Raw genomic sequence first — 13,538 nt, 5'->3', positions numbered from 1 at the left:
AACCAACAAAAATCTTGTATCTCCTTTGCAGGCCTCATCAAGGACGCGGACAAATTCAAACTGATGCTGCTGGCATGGAACTACCAGAACTCGGCGGCAGGTAAATGTTAGTGTATCGAGTCACCATTCCTCTGAATAGTTTTAATCTAACCTTTCCCTTATTTCTCTTCCCCCAAACAGCTGCCCAAAACGGCGCCGAAGGACCCGACCTGGCCACCATGACCAACCTCTGGCAGCAGTACCAAAACGCACTGGCAATGAACGCGAAAACTTCGTTCAACCAGCTGCCTATTCCGGAACGCCAGCAACCGTCACCGATCGAACAGCATGACGAAACCAACTCTTCAGAGCAGAAAGACGACGACGACCTGTCCGAGGATGATTCTGAGGACCGCATCGAGGCCACCGTCAACGATCCGGAGCGATTGAAGGCGTTCAACATGTTCGTGCGACTGTTTGTGGACGAAAATCTGGACCGGATCATTCCCATTTCGAAGCAACCCAAGGAGAAGATCCAGGCCATCATCGATTCCTGCACGCGGCAGTTTCCGGAGTTTGCCGAGCGAGCCCGCAAACGTATACGAACATATTTAAAGTCCTGCCGGCGGAACAAGAAGACCCGCGAGGGTTGGGAGAACACTGTAAGTGAGGTTGATCTCAGGAAATCTTTGGAATTGAGATTGGTGGGGATAGTAATTTTGTTTATTTTTTACGATTTTTAGTCTCGACCAACGCCAGCCCACCTGACGTCGGTGCAGGCCGAACAGATCCTGGCCGTGGCATGTGAAAACGAAAGTCTCAACGCCAAACGCATGCGGATAGGGCTGGAGCCCATCAGTCAATCGGTCACTCCGACCACGGCGGTAAGTTATATGGTAAAATGTCCTCTTCCAAGCGTTGGAAGGAGTCTACATGAGACAGGTTACTTTCTGTAGGGTAGAGTGATCTAAATTTGTTATTCTTCCAGACTTCGGAACCACCAAACGTCCCGACGCTGTATCAGAACATGAACTTGAAGTGTGAGACCGAGACAACCCCACCCGTCAAAACCGAACCACTCACCAGTGTTCCCAAGTTGTCCCCGGTTCAGAACACCACCCCGGATATCAACCAGATGAAGCTGTGAGTATATAAGAGGAAATGGGCCAGTTATGATGTACCTATTGAAATTTCTATCACTAAAACCACTTTTGAAAAATATTACTAACCCTACGAATCTCTCCTTCCAGAAACATTCCGAGTGCCAGCGCAAGTTCCACACCCACGATCCCCACGACTGTGCCCACCATTTCCAACTTCAGTGACTACAACACTGGTTTCACCAACCGGTCGCAGCACTACACCAACTTCATGAACTCGGTCAACAGCTCCAACAGCACGAGTACGACCATGTCCGCCACGGGTACTGGTAAGGGTTCCAAAAACAAAATTTAATAAATATCTCAAACATTCTTAGATCTTAATAAATATCAAAAATCTAACTAAAATTTTCCCCTTTCAGCTCCCACCGATCTGTCGATGAAGCGGCCCATCCTGGCGCACAAGCTAAACAGTGCCGAAATCACCGCGGTCAAGCAGCTGGTCACCGGGTACCGGGAGAGTGCCGCCTTTCTGATGCGAAGTGCTGACGAGCTGGAGAATTTGCTTCTGCAGCAGCAATAAGTAGTGGTCTCGATATTATCGAATAAGTTTACCAAACAAAAAAAGAAAACAAAAAAAACTATGTGAACAACAAAACGTTACTGATTCGGAGATACCAAAAACTACCTGTACACGGTTACACAGTTTAGACGATAACAAAAGGAAAATTAAGCATGGAATCGATATTTGTGTCGCAATTATGTTTTAAGTTGTGTATAAAGTGTTATATAAAAACGAAACGAAACAAGTTAGAAATTGAAATTTTGAACACTGGCGAAAAACTACAAAACACAGGGTGATATAGAACTACAAAGAAATTATATTTATTTTTAAAACGAGAAACCAAATGGATACGAAAACCTAAAACGGATAAAAAAAAACTATGAGGAAAGTGAATGAGAGCACAAACAAGTCCTATGAGAGTTAGGAAAGAGAAGGAAACAACACTATTGTAATTGAACGTACTCACTTATGTCGCTATTGCTATCGCAATTTGCCAAATCCTACCAGGACTAACCCGATTGTAACGACAACTGTAGAAAGATGCAAACTGAATAATCTAAAACTATTGAGTCATTTTCTCAACATCTTCAATAAAATTACAACATTGGTTATCATGATAGTTGATGAGATGTTTTATTTGGAAAGAAAATTTTCAAGTTTTTGCAAATCATTTTTGGATTTGGTGGTTAATACTAATTTGCTTCATTTGTAATTGCCTCGTAATTTTTTGTTGTATATGTAAACTTAAATATAAAAAAGTACTAAATTGCTTTATTCTAGGAATTTTGCTTCCTTTCCTTATTTAATAATTGTGTTTTTCGAATTACAAAAAATAGACAAAATTCATTTTTGTAGATAGAACTTTCAATCTTCTTTATGTATGCTAATATTCAATTTCATTTATTTTATAGATTTTTTTTTGAAAAAAAAAAAAAATAAAAAATTAATTGTACAACAACAATTTTGTGACAAAGCAAATTGAGCCAACGTTTTGGAGGAATCGCGAGTTTGACAATGCAGGCTGAAGGACGCTCAGAAAAATTTACTTCCTTCAAAATTTATTGTTTTAGAGACCGCCTCTCAGCAACAAGTTGTTAAATCAACATCTAAAAAGAGGAAAGTGATTATTTTGCTCAGCTATTTTTAGATATACTTCATTGAAAAACCAGAAACATTTTCCATTATCAAAAATGTGTCTGGAACATGTCATTTTTAAGGATTTCTCTCAAAAATTGTTCTAAAAATGCGAAAAAGCGCATTTTTATAAAATTGATAATTACAATTAATTACAAACGAATTAAATTGTCTGAAACATGAAGCAAGGAGAGAGGGAGGGAGGGGGTCTGAGATTTCAAAAAAGTGTCCACGTGTCCACAATACATTCTGGGACAATATTTAATAGATGGTTTTGTTAAATGATTATAGTCAACAATCGGTAACCCACCCTCGAAGAGCTTTGCTACCACTGTGAAGCTTTATTTCGTGCGTAAAGCTCATCAAGCTGTTAGCAACCTCTCTCTCTCTCTCTCTCAAAAGCTCAGCATTCACATCCGCGCAAGCTTTCCTCTCTCTTGCGGAACGCAACTGAAACTGAACCCACCACACCGACGAGATGTTTTACGTCAGAAGTAAAAGAGCGTAGGAATCAAACGAACGAACGACCACACGATCACAAAGCAAAACTAACGAAAAATTGCAACTCATAGAATTAAAGCTTTCTTAGGCGGCGCGCGAGCCGAGACTGGCTGGAAAACCAGTTTGGTCACTTGTTGCTTTTGATACGTGCCTGGCTGCATACGAGAGGGTGTGTGTGTGTGTGTGTGTTTGTGTGTTGAGCGCGAAACGTTACTCGCGACATGGCACACGGCATGCCGTCCGTCCGTCCAGAACACACTGGCTGGATGGCTGGCCAAATGGGTGTTGTTTGGCTGACCCGTTGAGGGGCGATGACGACGACGACGGTGGAGTACCGAAATTGTCACTTAAATTTGAGCAACATTTAAAATGGTTAGTCGTGAAAATGTGATTAAGTCTAACTTCATTTTTAAAACAATTATCAGTGCTTGTAACTTTTCTGAAAAAACTAATCTCGATACAAATGTATCAAATATATAATTAACCGGACATTACAGACTTTTACAGGTTCATCAACTTGAATCCATTTCAATTTATTACCAAAGTAGGGGAAATCTACCCATTTTAATCCTAATAAGCGGTCGTGTTTGAATGATGCTGGATAATCTAGAGTCTCCCTTGAATTTTACTAAAACTTAGTACACAAACGAGTAGAGCAAGTTTATGTGAACATTTCTGTTTATTTTCACTTTCACTAAAAGTTATTCTATTTCTTTACCAAGCATTTAACAAAAAAAAAAATTCCCAAGAATATTCTAATCGAGGCGAATGCATTGGGCCACGCCCATTTTTCTAATATCGGCTTAGTTCTTTTTTCTTCCAACACTCTGTCGAGTGTTGCCATTTGCGCTGACAGTTCAAACGAACACTCACGAAAAGTGGCATTTATAGGGAAAGTTTCCTGGCATCGCTGGCTGTGCTGCTGGTGGTGTTGACGGCCAGCCTTTGTTCTTTTTTGCCTTCGTCTCTCGCTCGGTTTTCTTCAGCCTTCGATTAGAATGCAAAGTGAAAATTGAAACGTCAAACGACTTGGCGCGTTTGTTTTTTTGATGGCGCTTGCTAATTTATTACATTTTTCGGGATTATTCTTCAAGTGAGTGCCTTACTAATGATCAAAAGAACATGTTGCCGGTAGTTGGAAGCAATTTCATATCTTAAGCGCCGTGAAAAAGTAAGCGAAAGTGAAAAGTTAATTTTGGCGATATTCATTAAGCGTTTGAGGGATTCTCGTGTGTGTCACTGTGTGTGCCAACAAAATGATGAGAAGTGGTCTCGCAAAATTCAAATTATGATCAAAAGTGCATTAAATGTGATCTTTTTGGCCAGTAAGTGGCATACATTTGCGTGCTTACTCGAGGCGGTGCTGTTGCTGGTAAGTTTATAGCCCAAATAGTATTTTTGGAGCTTTAATCGAGCATCAAACTCTCCATATGACGAAGATAGGTGTTTGATTGGAAAGGGTAGATTTCCCCTATTTTTATATTTTTTGGCTAAAAAATTGAAAGCGACGCAAAATTTATATCTTTGAACGAAAAATCATGGCAACGATGAAAGTTTTCACGATAATGGTGCCTATGACCCAGGAGCACTACATCGACATTTTCGTTAATAACATTTTAAAGTGCCTAAACTATCAGTTTTTTTATTATTATTTATTATTATTTTCTACAGATGAACTTACAATAAAACCAGATTATTTGTACAATCCAATAGTTTTAAGATTATGTCAATACAAAAATTTTAAACAATATCGCGACAAGGCGAACAATTATATTTTAATGTTTCATCATTCTTAGATTGCTCGTCCTTTTTTGTTAAATTATTTCTATAGACGCTGATTAGTCGGTCATTATTTTGGACATGAAATGGGGTCCTTAAGCTAAAATTATTCTAAAAAGTTGAAATTTTGAAAGTTGATTTTTTAAATTATTTGATATACCCCCCAAAGGACTTTGTTTAAAATGGTTAGAACTATGGGATAATTTTGACCAATTTCGTCAGGGTCATTATTTTGGCCATGAAATGGGGTCCTTAAGCTACAATTATTCTTAAAGGTTGAAATTTTGAAAGTTGATTTTTTTAATTATTTGATATACCCCCTAAGGGACTTTGCTAAAATTGGCTAGAAATATGGGATAATTTTGACCAATTTCGTCGGGATCATTTATTTCACCATGAAATGGGGTTTCAAGCTAAAATTAATCCGACAAAATTAAATTTTGGGAGTTCATTTTTTTTTAAATTTTGTTATATTCCCTAACGGAATTGATTTATTTATTGAAAATTTTTGAAGTGTGAATAACAAAAACTGTTATTATTTTCACAGAGCCAGGAAGTCGGAGCTGACGTTGAAATTCGAGCTGGAGTGAGACCTCGGAGACTGCATCGGATTCAGCAAATTTTCTGCAACTTTTACTTGGAGTTGGAATCTGTAAAGTTGGGTATTTTTAGAGACCTGAAGTCGTTGTTGACGTCATATCCTGCATCCAGAGTCGGAGTTGTCTTCAAAGTATGGATTCAAAGTCGACCTTCCCAAGTTATTTCCATCTGCTCGGGCTGTCCATTCCTCAGAATCCCACTCCCCAAAATGGTCCATTCCCCAGAAACTCATTACCGTCATCAGGGGTGACATTGGGTCTGGGGTGAGATTGGATCATACAAAATTGCTGAAATTAGTATGACCCAATCTCACCCCCCAGACCCGATGTCACCCCTGATGACGGTATCCAGAATGAATCATGCCCAGAAAGTTTTTTTGTGTATTTAGATTTACCGTAATCTGGGGCGAATCGGGAATACAGTCTGAATAAGGACAGCAGTTTTTAGAGCACTTGAAGCTTTTAAATTTGGAAAAGGATGTACACATTTTGTTGGTCTGAGTCTGTTCTAACCGAAACCAACCAGAAAAATCAAAGTATTGTGCTCCAACATGGTTGAAACTGCTGTCCCAATTCGCCCCATGTGTCCCGATTGACCCCAGTTTACGGTAACTTTTATTGTGATAACTGCTGACAAAAGTTTGATTTTCCTTTTAGAAGAGAGAATTTTAAAGAAGGGAAATCTCCTTTGACTTGTAATAACTGCTGACAAGTTATCATAAGTCTTTAATGCGATTCTAATATTGAATCATTATGCCCAATGGGAAGCATAACATGCTTTTAAGGTCGTAAATAATTCTGGGAAATGGATCTTTATGAAGAATGGGCGATTCTGGGATAGAACCCTAAAGGATGTTTTGCAATATGTATCATATAATAGTTTGATTAATATTCAACAATTTTTTCAAATGAGATGAAATATAGCAAATCATATAATAAATACATGAAATCGCGTTGATTGATTTTTTTTTAATTTTAAGGCTTTTTCAAAACAATGATTAATTGAAGTTTTGGCAAAAAAAAAAGAAAAAGAGCTTTTTGTAGAACAAAATGACACAACAAATTAAAATAAATCTAAACTAGTTAATCTTGCTAAAAATGACTATTATCGAAGGAAAGATGCATTCAAAACACTCCATCTGATTATTCAACATAATTAAATTTTTTCTCGAAAGGGGTTTTTTTAATCACAATCTGATACATCTAAGATATGTCGAGTACTATTGAGATTTGTTCAAATCTTGAATTGGGTTTTTAATTTTTAAATTATGAAATAATACAATAATATTTAAAATAACGTCCCGAACAGACGGTAATAACTAAATTCATGCCATTTCAATAACAAATACTGTTAAAATAATGGATAATGTTATGGATTCTTCTTGGATGGATTTTGCATAAGAGTTGAATAACAGTTTATGTTATCATAACAAAATTTGTTATTGATCTGATTTTGGTTGAAAGCCAAAACGACTTTGGAATAACATTTTTTGTTATGGAAGAATACCTCCAACTGTTATTTGGATGATCGGATTAGTTGTTAAAATAACAAAAAAATAATAACAAAGATTTGTTCGAAAAATAACTATAAATGATACAAGTTTGGTATTACAATAACAATCCAATAACATAAAAATTATAACGACGAACAACAAATCTTGTTATGAATAACATAAAATGTTAATGGCCTAGTATTTTCAATTATCAAAAAAAGTTATTTCCGTCTGCTCGGGGTGTTATTTTGTGTTATTTTCATGCAATTGATTGCTGAAAAAAAACAATATTTAAAAATTTTAATTACTGTCTTTTTTCTTCAATGTCTTGTAAAAATAATTTTCCATTAAATTACATCTCAAACCACAATCTTAAAAAAAATCTAAACCGCCCTTCAAAATTTCATCTTAAACTTGTACAACGTTTTTTCACTATCTGATCAAAATTTTATGCAACTTTGCAAGAATAATTTTGATATTGGAACAATGTTTCTATAAGCAATTAGAACAGGTAAAATGATAAATCCTCCACAAGCTACATGGGTAATTATTCTCTACCAACTCACACGAAATCGGGAAAAGTTACCCCGACCCCTCTTCGATTTACGTAAAACTTTATCCTAAGGGGTAACTTTTGTCCCTGATCACGAATCCAAGGTCCATTTTTCGATATCTCGTGACGGAGGGGCGGTACGACCCCTTCTATTTTTGAACATGCGAAAAAAGAGTTGTTTTTCAATAATTTGCAGCCTGAAACGGTGATGAGATAGAAATTTGGTGTCAAAGGGACTTTTATGTAAAATTAGACGTTCGATTTGATGGCGTACTCAAAATTCCGAAGTACATATTTTTCATCGAAAAAAACACTAAAAAAGTTTTAAAAATTCTCCCATTTTCCGTTACTGGACTGTAAAAAATTTTGGAACATGTTATTTTATGGGAAATTTAATGTACTTTTTGAATCTACATTGACCTCTACATTAAAATTTCGTGTTTTTTCTAACTTTGCAGGGTTATTTTTTAGAGTGTAACAATGTTCCACAAAGTTGTAGAACAGACAATTACAAAAATTCTGATATATAGACATAATGAGTTTGCTTATAAACATCACGAGTTATCGCGATTTTACGAAAAAAAGTTTTGAAAATGTTACTTTTTGCGTGTCTGTCGCGGGTTTTTTTTTTGGTTAATTTATAACTGCCTAGCAGTTTTCAAACAATCCAACTCCAATTACTCCATCTGCAAACTAGGGGAAATATACCCATTTTAATCACTCTAAGCCGTTCGACCAATTCTAATCACTTTTGCAGTTTTCGGCTATTAAATCAACATTTTTTGATACATCAACAATGGAGAGTTGCTTGCTCACTTTTATTTGAGCTATTTGTTACTTTGAAACAGTCAAAAATACTTTATAAAAGCTGTAATTCATGGTCAAAGTGCTGATAGGCCGATAATAGAAATAGGCTGAGAAAGGGTATAGTTCCCCTAATTCCCTCCTTCACACTTTGACACCGCAAGTTCAGCATAATTCTGCGAATATCGCGCTGATCATTCCACCTTTTTTTTCGCCCCAAGGCTGCCTCGCTCATTGCGATTCTTAATCTCTTTTCTCTCCCTCGCTCTCTCACGCCAAACTTCGCGCGGGAGCTTTAATCCCCAAACTCCCCAACAGTCTCCAACAACAACAACTCCGTCCACCGAAGAGAGCAGCCTTCTCTCGCCGACTTGGACCTGCTCTCCGCATTTCGTATCGAGACGACTAGCGGATCGGTCGCGTTTTTCTGCGTTCTTCGTTCGTTCTTCGGTGAGAATTCGCGTTGTTGCGCGCTCGCGTGTGTTGTTGCTGCGTTCTTTGAACCACTTGTTGATCCAGCAAAATCCGCAGCCTTCTTGGAAGTAGTTGATGGAGGTGTTGTTGTTGTTGGTGGTGCTGCGAAATTGAAAGAGATTTTCATTAAAGAATTTTAACGCGAAACTGTGCGAGTTGATGAGGCTATCGTGAAGAGTGATTATTTCTTTTGTAATCCGTTGGGAAGTTCTGGAAGAAGAAACGGTGTCTTGCGTGTGAAGAGTGTTGACTGATACCGCTCGCGGGTTGACGTCGAGTTTCTGGAGTTACGAGGCTGGGAGTTCTGGAGGTGTTGCGGAGAGCCAAAGTTCAACCGAAGGCAAACAAGAATCGGTGAAACGGGTCGGTCGGAAGAAACAACGGTGTGCAAAAACGACGAAAACATATACGGAATTGCCATTTGGTGCGAAGCCTCCCTGCATACGTTTTCGCGCGTGGATTTGCGAGAAGCCTCGCCAGTGAGTGGCTGCGGAACGGATCGTGGTGAAGCCCGAAGAGAGTTGTTGTTGTTGTTGGAGGCTGCGCGCGATCGTGGAGACAGACCGTTACCAATCCGTGGCGTGAAGAGAGGGTGTCTGCTGGGGAAGAAGCGTTACTGGTAACCGCTGAGTGTGTACGATTCTGAGTCGCGCATTCAATTTGTGCAACGGATTTTAGGTCTATCTCGCGCGGTGAAATTGGCACACCAACGAGTCTCCCTTTGCAGCATTCAGGGGAAATTATCTAATCATCGTGTTCAGCGAACATAACCTAGCAAATCACTAGGGCGACTGCTAACTAAGGGCGTTTTCAACTTACCGTGCCTAAAGAGCAACTAAATGTTTTCGGTCACAGCCGACCAACTCGTCGTCGTACTCAAGGAAGAAAAGTGGCTTAAGCCGTAGTGCACTCTCCGTACCCCAGCAGAGCCAGCAGTGTTGCTTTCAGAGGTTATGAAGCGAATCGGCTCGTCGAGTTTCACCCGTTGATTGTATTCTGGAAAAGTTATTGAATTAATCCATAGCCAACACAAAAAAAAACCTCCAACGTCGTCGTCATCATTATTGTCATCGTCGCGAAAAATTCAAGTAAATTGGAAAAGCGACATTACCAACGTGTGCGAATTCATGGGTGTGAGTTGTTGAGCCGATTTTGGACACCCCAGCAAGCGTTCCTCGAGCAGCAGTGTCAACGCCGCAACTTCGACACGCGGTAACCGATCGTGGCGCGATCAACAACAGCAGCATCAAGCAGGTACGTTTCGATTAAAACTGAGTTTATGGAACAGCTGAATTATTGGACGCGCGCGTTTTGAACGCTTTCTTTTCGGGGGAGCGAGCTTATTTTTTAATTTATATTTTAAAGCTAGATGTAATGAAAAAAGGTGATGCTTTGGGGTTTGGAGTTGAGAGTAGACTGGCTTACTCATGGGGAAAATCGTAAGTCGAAAAGTGCGGAAAGTTTTCGAACATGGACCCAGGGCCAGCTAATTAAATCGTTTACGTGAATAACCACATTAAGTTGGTGTAGCTTGTTACACAACGTTATAGTTTGGTTTATTCCGTAGGAGAGAATTATTTTTTAAATTATTTGACTGTCCATTTTTTTTAGGGGTTATTAATTTTCAAATTACTGCATTCAAAATATCATAAAACTACATTTTTAGAGTATTGGTCTTCAAATGATCGTAACTTTTTGATGTATTTATTCCCAAATCAATTTGTATTTTTTAAAAGTTTAGAGACTTAGCTACACCCAAAACTGGACAGTGCTAGTCCGAGAGAATAATGGCCTCGAGAGGAGACAATAGTGGTACCATTTACGGATACAGAGAACACAGCTCGAGATGGGCGAAAGAATTATTCTCTCGAGGTTCATTTTCAAAAAAGTTCATCCGTCAAAACAAAAAACCAAAAGTGACGACTACGGGAATCGAACCATAGACCTTTGACATACTAACCCAATGACTTAACTGCCTCGGCCACCCCAGCTTAGTGTCTAATGAGTGGTCAGATGTCGATGTATGACACTTGTAGAAGATTTATTGTATCAAACCACGAATGAACTCATTTACATGGTGGTGTGAGTTGGTAGAACTATTCTCTAGATTTTGGCGCTGAGCCCTCAATAAATTTTGAGGGAAGAATTTTTTCGACTCGAAATTTTGGGTGTAATTAAATGGTCGCAACGTTTGCTTAGAGCGTATCCTAGACCTTTCACCTACCCAAAAACCGTCAAACTTCAAGCGAAACTAAATTGGGGACACCGTGGAGATTTTACCGTGTCCCCTTTAAAAAGTGGAGCATCAACACTTCCCGTCTTCCGAATCCTTTTTTTTTTGTCCCTGGTGCGCGGATGGTAGCGGCCGGTAATGGACGGCTGCCATGGTGGTGAATCAGATGGAATTGCCTTTTCGTAGGCAACTTGGGCTTAGACAATCATCACTTAGCATGGCGAGTCCAGTCCGCTTAAATCACCGTCTCTTAGCGAAGCGAAGTTTAGGAACACTTTAATTTTTAATTTTAAACATAATTAGTAAACATAGTGATTATTTAATCTAAATTTAGTCAAAAATAATGTAACTACATGACCGAGCCACGTAGCCCAGTGGTAACGCTTCCGCCTCGTAAGCGGTAGATCGGGGTTCAAATCCCGGCTCGGACCAACACAACTGGTGATCTTTTCCCTTCTGGAATCGATTGCTTAGTAAAGGGAAGGTAGTGTATCGTCACAAACTGGACCTTATCACGACACCTTAGGGAGGCGACCTATGGAATGTTAACATAAACCTTAACATGTTAACATTAAGTTGAGAATGAAACTGCCACTGAATCCGCTTTGTAAATGCCGGCCCCGATACTCTTCAAGGGTGTTCCCCTCAGGAACTGGGAAAGATTTACTTTACTTACATGAGGTACTCTAGAGTTCAGAATCAGAATATTAACGGAGCATATCAACCATTGCTTTTAAACCTTTAATTATATTACAGACTTTTTATTACCTTCAAAACTACGAGAACTAATTTAATTCATCCCTTAAGTAAATAATGTCTACAGAATTATTTACAACAAAGTTTCACTACTTTTTTAATCAGACTTTTTCAGGATTGGATTCGTAAGTTTGACAATTCCTGAAGAAGAAGACAACAACTTCCTTGGTTGCTGTGTACCCTTAAAAGATATCTTTCTATAATTTTAATCATACATGCAAACTTTCAGGTTGTGTCATTTTTGAAAACGTTTGATATTACTAGAAAAATACCAGCCGAATTAAGACGAATGTTTGAGCTATCAATAAATGCAATCTCGTTTTGTTAAAGTTGTGTGCTTAGCTAATTTATCAAAATCAACTAGAATTACAAATATTTTTTGAAGTTTATTTCCCTCGAAGCTAAAGTTGAAATTCCCAAAAACCATATTTTAATTATTTTTTTTTTCGTTGTGTTTTAGGGGGCATTAAAGACTTTTCAGCCACAGAGAAGCATGAACAAATATTAATTCTTAGAAATATGAAATTTGAAAACCTGTTATTTTTGAAAAGTAAATAAATAAAATCCTTCCTTATATCAAAATATTTCAAAATTTCTTTGATATAATACACTTTTTTATATTAAAATCATTTTAGGGTAAATAACAGATATGTGTACTGTTTTAGCGGTGGTGTAGCGGTAAGCAAGTGGTAAGCGTGGTTGTCTCTCACTCCAGTTGGCCTGAGTTCGATCCCAGACGGCCCCTGTGGCATTTTTAGAGACGAGATTTGCCTTCCATCGGACGGGGATTCCAGGAGTTGTCTCCCTGAGAAAACAAGCTGTCTCGGTAAAGTAGATGGTTGCCAATCCAAAGGTCGTCAGTGCGAATCCCGAGGCGGACAACATTTTTTTCACCAACTTCGTGCTCGGGTATCAATGGGTTAATGGCAAAAATAATCAAAAATCAAACCATCCACATTAACGACCCCCGGGTCTTTTGTGGTCTCTATTGCAAGTTTCTGCTCGAACCTAGGAGTCCGAAGGCTTGAATGGGGAGAGCACCCAAACCTCTTTTACTCCAAGGAACCTTCCACCCCAGTGTTTGAACTGACGACCTCTGGATTGTGAGTCCAACCGTCGCAAGCGATTCCACCGGAGTAGGCTTGGTTTGGTGTGTTGTTTGTACTTATGGCATGGAGAAGACTCCTACACCTGGAATGACTTAACGGCCTAACAACCAAGGCCGGGACCGACATTTTACTTCCTCATCCGATGGAAGGTTGGAGCAGATGGGAATCGAACCCAGAATCATCCGCTTACTTGCTCAACGCTGTAGCTAATGTCAAAACAATTAAATAAAATAAAATTATAACACTACCAAAAATGCGAAACATTTCACGTGAAATATTTCATACGCGTCCAAAGCATCGGGAAGGCAAAGCAGAAATTTATGGCTTTGATTTCCTTAAATTAAAGCAAATTTTTATATAAAATATCGATTGTTTTGATGTTAACAGCTTATTTGAGATCTAAGGAATGCCATTCACTAACATTTCAGTCCAAATTTTTGCGATTCATTGGCAAAAACG

At 38.7% G+C, this 13,538-nt stretch overlaps 2 protein-coding genes across 7 annotated transcripts in view; both read left to right on the top strand.

Moving 5' to 3' along the window:
• Positions 1-2,263, top strand: part of LOC120413630 (nucleolar protein 4) — a 74,880-nt gene extending 72,617 nt beyond the window's left edge. Inside the window, exons 7-12 of one of the 6 annotated variants that reach the window (XM_039574543.2) lie at positions 32-106; positions 181-650; positions 723-875; positions 968-1,122; positions 1,230-1,402; positions 1,502-2,263. In XM_039574543.2, the coding sequence (XP_039430477.1) occupies positions 32-106; positions 181-650; positions 723-875; positions 968-1,122; positions 1,230-1,402; positions 1,502-1,662 (1,187 nt within the window). In that variant the 3' untranslated portion in view covers positions 1,663-2,263. Of the gene's footprint in view, positions 1-31; positions 107-180; positions 651-722; positions 876-967; positions 1,123-1,229; positions 1,409-1,501 lie in introns of all 6 variants that reach the window. The other 5 variants (XM_039574541.2, XM_039574540.2, XM_039574546.1 and 2 more) reach the window with 5 other exon arrangements.
• Positions 2,264-8,894: 6,631 nt separating this feature from the next.
• LOC120413590 (uncharacterized) overlaps positions 8,895-13,538 on the top strand; it is a 142,413-nt gene continuing 137,769 nt past the window's right edge. Inside the window, exon 1 of the mRNA XM_039574498.2 lies at positions 8,895-10,235. The gene's annotated coding sequence lies outside the window, so the exon portion shown is untranslated. The remainder of the gene's footprint in view (positions 10,236-13,538) is intronic.

This window comes from Culex pipiens, chromosome 2 (genome assembly GCF_016801865.2).
Source record: "Culex pipiens pallens isolate TS chromosome 2, TS_CPP_V2, whole genome shotgun sequence".
Classification (NCBI taxonomy): Eukaryota; Metazoa; Arthropoda; class Insecta; order Diptera; family Culicidae; genus Culex; species Culex pipiens.
Note: the sequence above shows the minus strand (reverse complement) of the source record. Positions and strands in the feature narration are given on the sequence as shown.